The 16,492-nt window shown below is 39.1% G+C and overlaps 1 protein-coding gene across 1 annotated transcript in view; it reads left to right on the top strand.

Moving 5' to 3' along the window:
• col12a1b (collagen, type XII, alpha 1b) overlaps nt 1–15,944 on the top strand; it is a 193,266-nt gene extending 177,322 nt beyond the window's left edge. Inside the window, exons 69-77 of the mRNA XM_084737671.1 lie at nt 416–469; nt 572–625; nt 1,004–1,075; nt 1,163–1,198; nt 2,800–2,866; nt 2,997–3,182; nt 5,446–5,514; nt 9,860–10,030; nt 15,002–15,944. Coding sequence (XP_084593797.1) covers nt 416–469; nt 572–625; nt 1,004–1,075; nt 1,163–1,198; nt 2,800–2,866; nt 2,997–3,182; nt 5,446–5,514; nt 9,860–10,030; nt 15,002–15,123 — 831 coding nt within the window. The 3' untranslated portion in view covers nt 15,124–15,944. The remainder of the gene's footprint in view (nt 1–415; nt 470–571; nt 626–1,003; nt 1,076–1,162; nt 1,199–2,799; nt 2,867–2,996; nt 3,183–5,445; nt 5,515–9,859; nt 10,031–15,001) is intronic.
• The last annotated feature ends 548 nt before the right edge of the window (nt 15,945–16,492 follow it).

The raw sequence follows: 16,492 nt of genomic DNA on the forward strand, positions 1-16,492 counted from the left end.
GATCAAACCTGCAGACTCGGTGCAGAGTGCAGAGTGAGACTGATGAATCAGCTCTTTAGCTCCACGTGGATGGTGTTGACAGAGCAGGCTGCAGGTGACCATGTTGGAGCAGATGCTATAGCAACATGCATTTAATGACTTGCAGACCACGCGGGTCCTGGTTTATAATGGCCAATAAAACAGATCTGGAATATATTATGGTCCCTGTAAACGTTATGCCGAGGCATCAAAGACCGGAGAGGATTGGCAATAAAAGTAGTGAGCAGAGGTTTTGAGCAAATGAGCGCAAAAAAGGAGATTTACGGTTGGACATGCAGAAATAAACCAGTTTGAATGGGCGGTCGGAGCAAAGGTGAACTTTTTAGTTACTGCAGGAAGAAGGTCAACTTTAAGCTGTTTTGTTGTGTGTTTGCAGGGTTCACCTGGTCCTCCCGGTCCTGCTGGCCCGATCGGAGCAGCTGGAGTGAGGGTGAGTTACACACAGGCTGGTTTTAATAGCAAACATCTTCTCTGAATTCTTTAAACGTGAAGAGCATCACTTCAGTTTCTTAGTCCTGATCCTGTGTTTCAGGGCCCTCAAGGAAAGGAAGGACCGGCTGGCCCCAGAGGCCCCGCAGGGCCAATGGTAAGAGTTTTAATGGTTTGTTGAGAGCTCTGACACACATACACCTGCACTGATGGCCAGTCGGCTCAGCATGTAAACCCAGCTAAAGCAATTAAGCTTTTAAGTGCTTTGCTCAAGGACAAACTGGGTGGAGAAAATAATCAAGTCCCTAAACACTGATGCCAGAGTTAACCAGCTGATGGTGTTGACTGAAGTCAAAGTTTCTGATCCACACAGATGATTATGAAGATCTTTAAAGAGTTTTGAGCCCTGTTACTTAATCCTTTATTTGAAAAATTTGGAGAATAAGATTTAATGTTATAAAGATTATATGTAAACTTTCCTGATCTGATTGTTACTCTCTTCTCACCTTTGAGTTGTTTTTCTATTTCCTTGCAGGGACCTCCAGGATCTCCTGGATCACCAGGTGCTGCAGGAAAACCAGGAAACCCTGGAAACTCCGGTCCTCCTGTAAGTGTCCTCACTATCACCTGGCAGCAAAGTCTGTGTTTAAAATGGTTTTCTGACAACTGAATGGTTGTGATTTTCTGTTTTTAGGGTGCTGTCGGTCTAAAGGGAGACAAGGGAGAGAGAGTGAGTAAAACTGAATGTTTTTAACATCTTAAAAGCTCAAAAACTTCATGTGACAAGTTTTAATCCAACGTGAGAGAACTGATTTGAGACATTGCACTGCATGAAAACATTCCTAACAATTCATTTAGGATGTAAATATCTTTCAAGCTTAAATTTTACAAAACAAGATGAGGAGTTGTTTGCCAATGTGGCAAGAAGATTTGTTCCCACAATCCCTGTTTCAGGTATTTTTGGAAAGTAAGTTTTAATATCTAGAATCAAGACAGATTTTTACAAATTGTTTTAACCTAATTGAAAAAGAAATATGATTTTAGAATTCAGCATTAATCTAAGGCTTTCTTCAGACTGCAGGCCAATCAAATTTGTTTCTCAAATCAAATCTTAAAGACAAACTGTCTGCACTGTTATTAACAAGTGATCAGACAACCCGTCTCTCGGGTTGCTGTGGTAATGGAGTAGCTGTCAGTAACTATGTATGCTGGGGACACAGCTTTCCAACGTGGACGCTTGAGAAATGAAGCTGTCATCTTTCCAAACAATCACATTGTCAAGATGCAGAGCAGAGTGTTTTCCTCCATACCGCTCTATTTGTAGCAGCATGGATTCTGGTCAGCTACTGTGATCCAAAAAAAAATATATATATATATTTATTTGATTTGACTGACACTGTAGAAATATGAGTGAAATTGCATTTCAAACCGACCCCAAATGTGGCTTGGATCTGATTTGAAAAAAAGGTTTCAGTCTTTCGACTTCGTCATGGGGAAGCCTGGGAGCCTGTGCATGTTGGAAATGCAGTTGAAAATGTGTTTCCTAAAGTCTAAATATACAAGAAACTTTACAGATACAACATGTTTTCAACCCAAAATACACAAAAGGTTTGATCCAGGAACTGCTGTTCAGGAAACTAAAAGGTTCCTTCAGCCTGTTGTTGTCTGTTTCCTCTGTGGGCAAAAGAGTCCACTGAGGTATGAAAAGATGATGGCGCACCATTTTTGCATGTGACTATATGACAACTCATCAGTCGATCCATGTGTTGCCTACTTTCTTCTTTAACTTCATATTGATGTGTTGAAGCACAATGAGCACAAAATAAACTTTGTGGCTGCAGATTTTTGAAAATGGTGGCTGAAATATAATGACTGACCAAATATTCAGTGCTGCAAGCCCCACCACCAAAGTTGCTGAACTTTTGGAAATTACTACCCACATGCAAGAACGTTTTTGGGGGGTAAAATAATGTGCCCAGAGCTTAATTTAGATCCTGTTTTCAGCTTTGGAGTTCCTCTAAGGGTTCAGAGTCCTGAGGAAAGATTCCATGGTGCAAGTGTGGCTATACTGTATGACAGAAAAATTTTAATCGATCAATATAGACAGCAATCAGGAAATCAAAATAATAATAAAAAAAAAATAGCCAAAGTAATCAAAAGGAAGGAAACCTGCAGCAACATCAGGAGCAACCATTCGAAAGGGAACTTTTTTTTGTGAGCCACGAAAAAAGATTTTTTAAAAGTAAAGGAAACTATTTTTCATAAACCTCAAAACATTTGGATCAAAACCTTCATTCATCTTCATGTGAAATCCTTTTTCTTTGTTCCCAGGGTGACTTTGCTCCTCAGAACATGATGCGATCTATTGCCAGACAAGTTTGCGAGCAGCTAGTAAACGGTGAGTGGAGCATTTTTTCCCTCTGAACTGTATTTGGAAATGTTTCTGGCAGCGCGGAGCAGCCAGTTCATGATACAGTGAGTCAGACACTTACTGCTCTGTTCCTTCTCCTCCTCCTCTCTTGTTGCAGCACAAATGACTCGTGTCAACACGGTACTGAACCAGATCCCCAACGGCATGTACCGCAGCAACAACCCGGGCCCTCCAGGGCCTCCCGGAACTCCCGGCAGGCAGGGACCCCGCGGAGAGCCAGGCGCTGCAGGAAGGAACGGATTCCCCGGAAGTCCCGGTTTACCCGGCCAGCAGGGAGAGAGAGGTACAATCAACCTGTGGCACAGAGAGAGAGAGGCAGTGTTTTAACATAGTTATCATCATGAGGAGTTACAAAAATAAACCTGCACTGGAGAGATTTGTAAAATGGAAACACAAAAGGCGGCAAAGTGATTATTTAGACAGCAGCAGGTTTATTTAAAATGCACAAAACCATCACAAGATGCTAACGAGGCTTAGCTTCATCAGTAAACTTCATGAAGTAACAGGCTGCCGTCCAGTCGTTGTTAGGGATCTACTTTAAAGTCTGAATGCCTTTTGTCTTTTTTATAACAAAAGCAGTGAAACAAATCAAACATTTCTGAAAACACTGCACAAGACAGAGCTGGTGAAGCAGCAGTAACACTGTGCAGACATGAAGTTTATCAACCCAGAAGAGGAGGCTTATTAGGAGTACACTCTGTTATGCAACACCATGGAGTTGGATATTTTATATCACTTATTCCACTAGAAAACCATCAGTGTGTTTACTGGACAACAGTAAGAAGTGATTCTGTCTGACGGTGCTAAACATGTTGAAGTTTGTACAGAAGAATCTCAACATCCAACACTTCTGGTGCAGTCAGACGGCATCAGGACAGCGACATGTTTTTATCGTTTGGCTCCAGCAGCACTTTGAATGAGAAATGAAACAATGACTGTGAGGTTAAAGTGCTGACTCTCAGCTTTAATTTTAGGATGTTTATTTCCACGTTGGGTGTCGGCTGTTTGACTTTCAGCCCTTTTTAAGAGTCTCACAATTTCAAGGCAATTAAGCAGGACAGTGATCCTAAACACACAGTCAAAGGAACCTAGACAAGTGTTCTTCAGTCACATGACCTCAATCCATCTGATCATGTGTTCTACCTGTTCGACACTTGCGTGAGAGGCTGTGGTCACATAATCTTATCATCCTTTCTGTAGTGACAGCATAATGAGGTCAAGGAAAGGAAATTTCAAAGGAAATTTTTAGGTCTTAGGAAAAGACACCTGCAGTGCTAAGAGAATCTGAATACATTAACACCAGGCTACATCTTTATGTGATGGCGGATAATGTGGCAGTGTTCCACTACTGAAAGGGCATCTTAAGATATCCTACTTCACCTCGTGCATTCTTACCACGTTGTTTCATGCAGGCTATAAAATCGTGAACGATATTACTTCATTAAGTAATTCATTCATTTAAATAAACTGGAGGACAGGCAGTACATGTCATGCAAATCTACTCATATTAGCAAGTTATGACATAAGATTGAAATTGCTTAATAGGCAACAGTTACTTATGTGATGATTTGCATCCTCTGTCGGTCATGTTGATGGTTTGTTTTCATGAGCTGCTCTTTTTGTAAAGGATGGTGTTGTGGACTTTATGCTGAAGGAGATACCAAAGAAAGCGCTGAAGCACCTTTCCTCAGGATTTAGAGAATTCAACCAGCTCCCATCATGCCTGACATGTACATCTCATTTACACCTAGTATTATAATGGGATCTGAATCTGGATAAGTTATCCAGTTAAAGAAGAAAACATGTTTATCCAAGCTGTAAATGCTTTGTGATCAGATCTGCCAGACCACATCTGGAGGTAGTCTGGTTTACATTTTGTTTGAATCTGAGGTAGGTATAAATGCAATTAAGCATGCATAATAATGCATTTTAGGACCAGGTGTAAATGAGATGTAAGATACTTCTGCAAAGGATCTTACACCAAATACCACCACTCTCTTTAAGTTTATTTCAGGTTACCTAAAACAGTCTGATTAAAAGTGCTGCATTTCTTCTGATGTGGATGTAAACATCCTTAAATTAAAGCAGAAAAAAGTCAGAACTTTTATCTTGGTACTTACTGTCAGGTTTCAAAAGCACTGTGCTCACAGCCAAAACAACAGAGAACATGTTTTTCTCCTGATGCATTTTATCAAACAAGACAGAAAACTCATTTATTAAAAGTAGTTTTCTTCAGTGGAAAAAACAGCAAATTAAACTGGTTTGAAAAGCTGACCTTTGATTTCAATAATTGCTGAGTGACTCATATAAACAGTGATGAAAAGGTCTTATCTTTGTTCTGCATGTTGGCTCAAGGCAAGAATGTTTTAAACTGGCAAACTTTGACCGCTTGTATCAACACTGCCAAAACTATTCAATTGTTAAATTGTGTTAAGTTTTCTGTTTTACAAAGGAGTTAGGTCCTCATTATCAAATAACTTCCACAGGATTATTGTGACTCTTCAGCTCCTCATCAGACAGACTCTGACCCTGTGTGTTTCCTTCAGGTCCTGCAGGAGAGAAAGGTGACCGAGGATTGTCAGGAGTCGGACAGAAAGGACCAAGAGGACCTCCTGGTATGTTTCTGACTATTTTTTTTTTTCTTAAGTTATTGTCTACTTTCCATCAACATGCTGCTCAGATCAGTCAGATCTGATGTTTGTTTTCAGTCGGGATAAAAGGAAAATATAAAGTTTATAGATCAAAAACAGTTCATGTATATTTTACATCCCGAGGATCAAAGGACATGTTATAGCAGCAGGGAGAGTTAACCTTTGTTACAACCGCATCTTCACACTACAACACCGTTAAAATCAAATCTAAATAACTAATGTTATACCTTCAGTGGTAACTTAAAGTATATATTCATGGCTCACAGATACTGTATGGACCTCTCAGATGTGTTTCTAATGGTGTAACCACAGAATATGAAATTCAAGTCTTCTAGGTAATTCAGGACTGTGTTTTCACACAGTGAGTGGTCACTGTGCTTTACCCATCCTGCATATTTTCTGTGGAAAAGTAACTAAAGTTGTCAAAGTAATGTAAATGTTGCTTAAAATGTAAATAAGTAAGTACAAATATGTCAAAACTGTACTTAAGTATCATCCTAAATGTACTCTGTACACTAACTTTCCACCACTGAAGCTGAAGGTTATGATCTTACTGTCCAGCCAAAGATAGTCAGTTTAAAAGCAGAACCAGAGCATATTTGTAGATTTCTGCTCAAAAAATGATTGAAACAATTATATCGATCGATATTATCAAAATAGTTGCTGATAATTGTTTTGACTAGGGCTGCAACTAAAGATTATTTTCAGTTGATTAATCGTTCGATTTTCTTGAATAATAGTTGTTTGTTTTAAAATGTCAGAAAATGTTAAAATGTCAATCAAAAGTCCAGAATGATGTTCTCAAATGTTTTGTTTTGTCTACAACTCAAAGATACTCAGTTTACTGTCAGAATGTAAAGAAACCAGAAAATATTCAACATTTGAGGACCTGAAATCAGAGAATTTTGATGTTTTTTCTCAAAAAAAATTACACACAGTTTTTAGTGTGAACAGCACAAATCATATGGAGTCTCATCTTTTCAACAACCTCAGTGTGATCAGTCAAATCGGAATTCATGCAACAGATGTAGTTAAAAATACGCCTTGACGTCCTGACATCAAGATCCCAAGACTCGGGTCTCTGACTTCACATCCACACTCCGTACAGAAGTAACAGCCATGGCTCTGCATTGTAATTAAGTGGCTCCCTTTCTCCTTGTCCTCGTCATCATCTGCGTATAAATTTGCTGGCTTCTTCTACACATCGACTCATAAATGAAACTGTTTGTTGTGTACATGTGGGTCAGTTCAGGACTGTGACCAGTTCGCACTGTAATCTGATAGGACCACATTTAGACAATAACATGAACAGCCAAACAAAAGAAAGTGTATCCAAGCAGTGTATCTAAATTGAGCACTCAGGTTTGCGGGGTGAACGCAGCCTAATGAACTTTAGGATGTCACTTCTTCCATAAAAATGTCTGAAGCTGCAGCTTGTCTGCAAAAATCAGCTCAAACAACAACCACACAATCATGATGTCATCCTGCCCGGAGCCTCAAGCAGCTCCACTAATCACACGTCCATTCAGTCCCACTGTAATCCAGCACCCCAACTACAGCCTCACAAACTGTGGGACAATCCAGACGGAAGAAAAAAAAAAGGGTTTTCTGAAGCAAACAAGGTCAAGTTGTGGAAACTGTGTGAGCCGGAGTGGAGGAGAGCGGGTCCTGGAAAAGGAGGAAGTGGACAGCAGTGAGTCATGGTGGAAGACGCTCATTCACAACACATGCTGAGGACGGCGAGGAGGAGACAGACCGTCAGGGAGCGTTTCCAAGCCGGCTTTGTCCGTGTCTAGACATAACGCAGAGAGGGAAAAAGGATCAGTAGATCCTGCCTCTTTCTTTTTTCCCTCTCATAATTTAGTTGCTTTCATTTCGATGTTCCAAATGTTGTGCCCGAGACTGTCAGCAGCAGTTTTTAAGAAATTTATTATGTTTCCAGCTGGAATTTGAACACGATGACACTGAACCACAATTTGGTTCAGAGATCACAAAACACCTCCCGGGGTTTTTTTCCTTTGGCAAGTTTTATAAGAATATAATAAAACTTATAAAACAAAACTTTTTTTTCTAAATTAACCAGAAATAACAAAAACTGTTGTGGAATGATCATAAAAACATGCCGACACATGGAGTCATCTCAGTGTTTCTGAGAATCATCATCTTTTACAGCAAACTGGCTTCATTAAACACTGACAAACCTGATAAAATGTCAACATAACAGACTGTAAACTGTATGTGCATCAGAATACATCATTTTTTTATTCTATCTGGCAAATGTAGATCAAAGCTCCAGCACCATGTCTACCTGTTGCAAGATCATACTGTAAATATTTTATTTACTTATTACTTATTTTTGTAAACCAACCAGAAAGTCCCATGAGAAAAAGCTGATGAGATTTTTCCATTGGATTTTAGATAAGTGCAGGAAATAAAATTTATGGCCAACAAAAGTTTATGATACAACATGTTCTGTTCAGCAATGTAATCACAAACACACACAACTTTTATGATTTTTTTTAAGCATAAATGCAATCACCAGAATAACAAGCTAACAGTAGGCTATGAACGATCTCAATCAAAGTCACATGACTTCAACATCATCTAACGTCACTGAATGACTAGTGATGACGTTTAACATCCATGACAACTTCTGTGGTCTCATTTAGCCACTTGTTAGCAACTGTCTTTTTAAGACACTTTAAAGTGTCAATTCACAAGTTGTGCATTTACTTAAATATTTTGTGATTGTAGAACAAAACGTTAAACTCTCTCCAGCTTGTGTTAACCACAGACCTTATTTCAGGCATATAACCAAAAACTCACTGACTTCAGGACAAGGGAACTAGAGCAGCAAAAACTCACTCCCAGGTTTTAGGACTCATTCCTGCAGCACTCTATTCAGGGCTACAACATTGGCTTTAGGAAATGATGGTTGTACGAAAAGCTAATGTCATGATATCAAATGTCTTTTTTGTCCAATCAACTGTCAAAAATATTAAAATCTTTTAGTCTAATATCACATTAAAGAAAAGCAGCAAATCCTTACAAGCTAGAAGCATTTTTGCTTGAAGCTCTAGTAAAATATTTTTTAGCCCCCCATTCAGCTAAGACTGTGCAAGTTATTTATACTTTATTTTAGATTAGAATAGTTGAAGGCTAATAAACCTTTTAGGTTTAGGTTTTGCCTTTGCTTAATTAAAACGATAGCGCAAGGTCTGATGAAAGACAAATCCTAGATGCCCTGAGACACATTATCAGTAATGGTACCTGAGGTCATCAGGTTTTTCAGATCTCTCGACATCAGACGCCCTCACCCAAGCAATCCTGTCAAGGTCGAGCAGACCCCAGCTTACATCCCAGCAGTATTCGCCCATGGATCTAGAGGTTTCCCTGCAGCCTCAGTTGCACATCTGATGACCCTTTTCTTTCACTCCCCTTTGATGTTCAGTACCACAAACACTTTGAACACCTTTTAGATCCTCAGCAGACCACCTCCACAGTATGACAACAAGTTCACCAGCCTCGCCTTCAGCACTCTTGAACAAGCTCCTGGTGCACTTCCTCTCACTGGCCTCGTCCATTCGAGCACTGCGAGTTCCAGCGTGGTCACTTGCTTGGTGGTGGTGATTCGATGAGCATATCAGGCAACTGGAAGAGGATCCTTGGGAGTTCTCAACCTGGCTTACATCAACATGGCTTCAACCAGTTGGTGGCAGTGGTGAGGCGACCAGACTTTGCCTGATGCTGTAGGTGGGGCCTCTTCTCTCAGTCTCTGAGAAACATTATCAATCATTTCCAAGGTCTTTTGATCAGCTGCTAAGGAGTGTTCCAAGGATCCTCTTCATGAACAACAAGGACAGGAAGGTGTTTCACTTTTGCACCATGGTACGTAGGGCATCATAGACAGCTTAGACTAAGAACCCGAAGCGATAAATCCTGCTTACCAGTGGTTGGACCAGGTGACCATTCCCATTTAGTCCATTTTCCTTGCAGTCCCATCCCCACCATCCTGCTGCATCCTCCACACTTCCTCTTGGAGGAGATGTTGCCACTCTTTGCCCTGGACGTTACTTGTCCTGCTCACTGAGAAGTAGCCCATGCCTTCATGAGCTGTTGCTATGGATCCCACCAGTGCATTCTGCCTCAGTTGTTAAAAGCTGCTATATCAACAACCATTCTCAAATCAATAAAGAGATTCTCTGATGGAACAAATCAATAATCAAGTTCTCACTCATCACTGAATGCTATTTTAATTCCTGCATCCCTGTGAGTTTGATCTAAACAAGGCTCTGTGTTTTTCCACCAGGTCCACCAGGAGAAAGCAGGACAGGATCCACAGGCCCTCCAGGCTCTGCTGGACCTCGTGGCCCCCCCGGACGTCCAGGATACGCCGGAGTCCGCGGACCTCCTGGACCTCCTGGATACTGTGACTCTTCTCAGTGTGTTGGTATTCCTTACAACGGGCAAGGATACGTAGGTACGCATCAAGAGCTGCACAGGCTGCAGTAGCCTGGTGTTAAATGAGTATAAAATAACATGTGTAACTGTTAAACATGTCTAATAATAAACAGCTGGTGGGTATTTTCAGTTTGGGATGAAACGAAATGAAAGGAACACTCCAACATTTTGAGAGATAAGCCTATTTTATGTCTCCTGAGTCATATGGGTCTAGGACAGAGATAGCAGGTCCAGGATGGGTTTAGCCTAGCTTAGCACAAAGACTAGATGCAGGGGAAAACTGCTAACCTAACTCCATCAAAAATATGGTGGCAAAATATGGAAACTCTGTGCTGTTAAAATGCATTTGTTGACTTTTGATATCAAATTAGATTTTGGCCAATTCAGACTGTGTTTTATCAAGGTAAAGTTCTTGAGTAGCTGCTTCTGATTAAACAACTATTAATAGTGCAAACTGAGCTTCTTTTGATAAATCAAAAATGGGGTTGTAGACATGTTTATTTTCATCAATGAAATGTAACACAAAGAAAAATGTTTTCTGTTGAAATTCCCAATAACTATTTCCACTTCTGTATACTGAATAAGCTATAACATATAGTCTACATTGTCCTCTGACTAGAGCTAAGCTAGCAGTTTCCACCTCCTTCCAGTCCTTGTGCTAAAATAGTCTAAACATGCACTAAAAGTGGGTCATTTTCTAGAAGGGAACCCCAGATCTGCTCCAGCTCTTATAAGTGATCATTTTAACTCAAACCGGATCTGTCCCTACGCCTTCTTAGATTTTAACCTCAGTGTTGTAACATTGTAAATCTAGGGTTTCCTTCTAAACATGACCATAAAGATATGCTGCATCATTCTCAAGTTTTCTCACTGGTTTGCTAACTACATGCTGGACTCATCTCTGTGCTGGACACACACAGATGGGCTGATCTCCAGCCTTTCATCTGACTGGTTCAAGGCCCTTAGACACTGTAGGAAAACAATGTGGTATCTGTGTGTATACATCTATGTGTGCCTACAATATTGTTGTTGGCCTGTGTCCTCTGGGCATCATAATCAGAGTGGGTAGTCTGGTATAAACTCAAATCACACAGTGTGTAGGGGCCTTCACACACCAAACAAGGATTTACCCAAAATGTTGGACTGTTTTTTCATGAGGATTAATGCATGTATGAAACCTACAGTCTTGAAACTTATAGTCACTAATCATTAGAGAAACTCAGAAGTTGTTTTTTTTCGCTGTCTCCTGCTTTGACTTAACTGACACCTTCATCCTCTTTGGCCTGTTCCAGGTTCACCATAGTAGACTTTCTATGCCGCCTGTGCTGCTTTCACTGACTTCCTGAACAAACAAAACTCAAAGTCCTGTAACTGAAACACTTGCTCACACGCTCTAGAGCTGTTTAAAGGATAACCGCCAGAGGAAACCATTAACAAACTTTGCTGAAAAAACAACACAACAACAAAGAGGGAAACCAGTACTAACATCGACTCACAGCCAGTAGAACAAAACCCCACCAGCAGCAGCGGTGATGGCACCAACCTGTTTAGTGGCCTGTTTGCATCTTGAAGCCAAAGACCAAACAAAGAAACGTTGTGTTCAGTGGAGGAGCATGCACCAAACAACAACAACAACAAACAACCAAAACAAATACTAACAAAGGTGGATCTGTAACAGAGAAACAACTGCCACAGCATCACCAGCAACAACAGCAGCAGCAACTCTGTTAACAGCATTTCTCTCTCGAGGTGACATGTGTAAATAAACTAATTTGTGCCTTGTAAATGATGTCTGAATCAAGTCCACTAAATTTAGTTTTTAACATCTGTAGTTTTAAAGCTTGTGCCTTGCAAACAACAACCTGCTGCTTGCTGAATGCCAACAGAAACGCCTCTTTTTTTTATGATAATTTTTATTTTCCTGCCCATGTGTTTGTAGCTGTTTTAAACTGCTCAGGGCCAGACTGAATCACTCCTGCACATGTGACCCCAGAGGTTTAGATTCGCCACTTCATGTACAAAAAACAAAGCATCCAGTTTTTCCTGGTTTAGTTTTATTTTACATTTCTCCCCACACCAGCTTATACTGTATCTGTATGTTATAAAATACTAACAATGCAACCCAAAGAAGTTTAACCAGGCTGGTGGTAGAAGAACTTGACTTTTATGTAGAAATATTTTGTTGTTTTATTTTGTACATGAATGAGTTGCGGAGAAATGACAGTGTGTTCATAATTCTTGACAGATGACTAAAATTGGACTAACACCTGAACTTCTAACATCAACGACAAGGGAAAAGCACTGAAATGTTTACCGGGGGCGTGTTCAACGGAGCCTTGGGTCGCCTGCCATCCCACTAAATCTGACAGCTAATTGGTTGATCAAAGTTTAAGTGCGCTCCTGCAAGTTAAAGATATTTTCTTTTTCTTTCTAACTTTCTTGTGGCATCAATAATTCAAAAAAACTCCAGCTTTTAAAATATTATTCTGATCTGATATATTATGGGATTTAATGCTGATTTGTACTGTATGACTGTACTGTATAACTTGTAAGTTATCATGATAACCTGCAGCCTGTTGCACCAGTAACTGCTACACAGCATCTCATTAGTTTTGAAAAAAAAAAACTTTGCTGCAATGTTTAGTTGTCAAAATTCAGGTCATAGAGAGCAACATTTGATCCTGACAAAGACAAGTGACAGGGAGTAAGATAAATAATATAAAGGGGCTGGGTATCAAACTTAAATATTTTTATGGTATTGAAAAATGCCTGATCATTTAATGCCAAATTTCAAAGCCTTAGGATTAAATCTCCAAGTTTATTTTGTATGTTGTAAAACTGCTTGGAGTGGAAAAGTGCCAATGTGCTGAAACAAAGAACAAAAAAACCTGAACCAGACACCTTAGGTTTAACAACACTAAGGTAAACAGATCTATAATTTTATGTTATGAAACCGTGTGAAAAGTGTGAAAAAAAGGAGCTGAAAATGAAACTAAAGATTTGTACCATAATGTGTAATGTAATTTTCATTTTATTAAAATGGATATTATTAGATTGATACAGAGAAAAGTATTCAGGAACTGGTATAACTACCGGTGCCAATACTGAAATTTTCTGAATGATACCCAGCCCTAATAATAGACTGTTTAGATCAGAGATAATTCACAGTTCGTAAGGTTCTCAATATGGTCAGTAAGGTTTCAATACTTTTTTGATACCACGTGTTTAAAAATCTCAATGCTGAAAGAACCAAAGCTATTAAAAAAAGATCTAAGTGCTCATTCAGGACCTCAGTTCAGTTCGTCTCATTGTACTGCCTTAAATTTGGCTTGCAGAAAAAACAGACAGTGTTCATTGACTTTCTTGTTAATTAAAAAAAGAAAAAACAATCTTATATGCCTAGGACTTTTTCTTTTCTTCTTGCAGTCTACAAGAGACGTACAGTAAGTATGGTTATAAATAAGATTAAGTGACAGAAGATGTTGACTTCAGTTGAATCTTTCAACGCATCATTTAACTGCAACCAAGCAGAAAATCACTTCAGCCTCCATACAAGTAATGGGTACATGCATAACAGTGTCATAAATTAACTGATTCAATCTATTTGATGGCAGTAAATTACTAGAAAAAATAGTAAAAAAAAAGACAAAACAACTCTGTTCCCTCCAAAGAAGGCCACAGCAAAAACAAAACCATATGTAAAGAGATGTCAGGATAATGAGCTCTCTGAGGTCCACATATCAAAGAAAATGTCCCTCCTCCAATCATTAGTCTATTCTCGGGCTGCAGCTACAAATTATTTTCATTATTGATTGAGCTGATGATTTTCTTGATTAATTAGCTGTTTGATTCATAACTTGTCAGAAAATGGTGAAAAATGTTTATCAGTGTTTCCTGAAGCCCAAGGTGACGTCATTAAATGTTGTGTCATCCACAACCAAAAGATATTCAATAGACTGTCATAAAGATGTAAAGAAACCAGTAAACAAAATGACTCAAAATGATTATCAGTTATCAAAGTAGTTGGTGATTAATTTAAGTCAAATAATAAACTGATTAATCATTGCAGCTGTAGTCCAGTACCATCGCTCCACCATGACAGGAGCCTTAAGAGGACGAGAATTTAAAGTTTCATCTTTGCTCTTTTGTGACTTACATTACCACACTACAGTGGAACAAGGGCTGCAACTAATGATTATTTTCATTATTTTTTATAATTTACTGATTAATCGTTTGGTCTATAAAATATACATGCAATAACAAATGACAAATAATTGATTATCAGTTGTTGCTGATAAATTTTCTGCCAATCAACTAATTCCCTCAGTTGCCTCTAGTTTGAATCAACACACACATTAAGTGCATAAGCATTAGCTTTGTTTGTCAGCTCGTCTCAGTCCATCAGAAGCTCCAATCAAAAAATGCCATTTCTTGCCGTTTTAGCAGACATTCACAAACTAACCATAGGCCTATCACAATAATTATGGTATTGACTTTTTGAGGTCAGCAAAAATTATTTGAGGTGTTTACATGCATGTTTGTTACCAACATTTTATCCAACATGCTGGAATAAATAGTGGCATTTTCTCACTGTTTCACAGCATCTAAACGCTAAATGAACAGAAAAAAAAGATTTCTGCCTCAATAGCATTATTATGCAATATCAGTGGGTTAAAATGACAATAATATAATTTGTCACAATAATTCCTGGGACAATATATCATCCAACAAAAGAACTTATCGTGACAGGCTTAACTAGTGAGTGAAAAATGGGAATAAATTGTACTGTAACAGCTGCTGTATCTCCCTCAAACATCCCCAAGGACATTGTGGACACGCCCCTGCTGTTTACTAACCATCTGTGACAGTGCTTTAGCGAGCAGTCAGAAAAAAAAACAACTTTTATCCCATTGTTTTTGTGCATGCTGAGACAAACTGAGAAAATTTGTCAACCTAACGCTCAATTGGCCCAAACGCTATCTCCGAGCAGGCCGATACCCATCTGAACCCGACGCCCAAGTAGTCCCAGTCACCGAGGAGGAGGACGTGTCGCAAAACCAGCGTCGAAAGAGATCACTATCAAGAAAGGCAGCCAATAGGCTAACATCATAAGACAAGCCCTGTTTTCTTTTTCTTTTTTTCCTTGTTCAACCTGTGTTTGTTGTTGGATTTATGCACATTATACACAAACAAAACGGGGTTTGACACCTCGACTTTATTGGAAAATACCTTTAAATGCCTTAAAACGTATGTGAATATTCATTTATGTGGCAGGTGAAGGGTGTGGACGGAGGGAGGGAGGGAGTTCAGGGGCGACTGATTTTGAAAAATGGAAGAAAAAAGTTAAGAATCCATGAAAAAAAAAACCTGTGAGATTTCTTTTTCCACTTGTGTCTTTTGCTTGTAACATATTTGCATCGAGTTTGTATTAACTAGCAGTGTTGAACAGTGCACTCATTGTAACAAAGCTAAAGAAAAAGAAAGAAAATGTTTGTTCACAGTGTCGGGACGTCAGATCTGTCACAGTTCATCCAGTATGTTCAATATAATCATTCAGTGTTGTCTTCTAAGGAGGTTCAGTTTCATTATGGCAGTTAAACACAGCTTTCATTTTGTATCTCTAGACTTAATATTTATCAGTTTTCCTTTATTCCGTCACAGCTAATTTTAACAAACGTGGAATTGCATGTCTGTGGTGTATATTTAGTACATGTTTTTTTGTTACAATTCATTTTGTTTTAACCAGAATATAGTTGTTGTCATTCTTGTCATTTTTCTCAGTATCAAATGCAGTCAAAACCTGCATGCAAGACTATGGAAATGGTATTGCTGCTTCATGTTGGAACTGCAGATTGTGAATTCCACAGCCTTATTTTCTTATTTATTTCTGAACAACAGAAGAGGCATTTTTCAATAAAACTACTGAAAATTTACACCTGTGTGTTTTTTTTGAGTCTTGTTTGATTACATTGGGGATCTGTACAGGCTCTGTAAGGCATAGGAGTAAAAAATAAAGCAGATCAGCACATCAGGGTGAACTGACTAGCAGAGACTTGGAATGACTTGATATGAACTGTGATTGACTCAAGGGGTAAATTGAGGGCACTTGGACTGACCTGAATTACACTTGATAGGTTCCTTCCACTAACATGGAACATGTCTGAAATTCTCTAATGGTTCAAATACAGATTTGCAAACCAGAACGACTTAATAAATTAGTTCAAAACGCCACAAATTAGTTCCCTGCTAGAACCAAAAAATAGTAGGTTTTCCTTGAGAACCGAAGTGTTGATGATACATCTTTGATTACAATGGTTTAGCTCAAAACTCATGGGCTGGTTAATGAGATAGCACCAAGGACACAAGAATCTTGACTTTAAGAATCAGAGCTTTGAGCGACACAAAACTAGAAGGGGGCATGAGCCAAATAAAGGGGCATTCAGGGTGCTGAGAGGGGCACTTTGATTTATTACAGCAGTGC

Source organism: Lutjanus erythropterus, chromosome 15 (genome assembly GCF_056507025.1).
Source record: "Lutjanus erythropterus isolate fLutEry1 chromosome 15, fLutEry1.hap2, whole genome shotgun sequence".
Taxonomy (NCBI): domain Eukaryota; kingdom Metazoa; phylum Chordata; class Actinopteri; order Lutjaniformes; family Lutjanidae; genus Lutjanus; species Lutjanus erythropterus.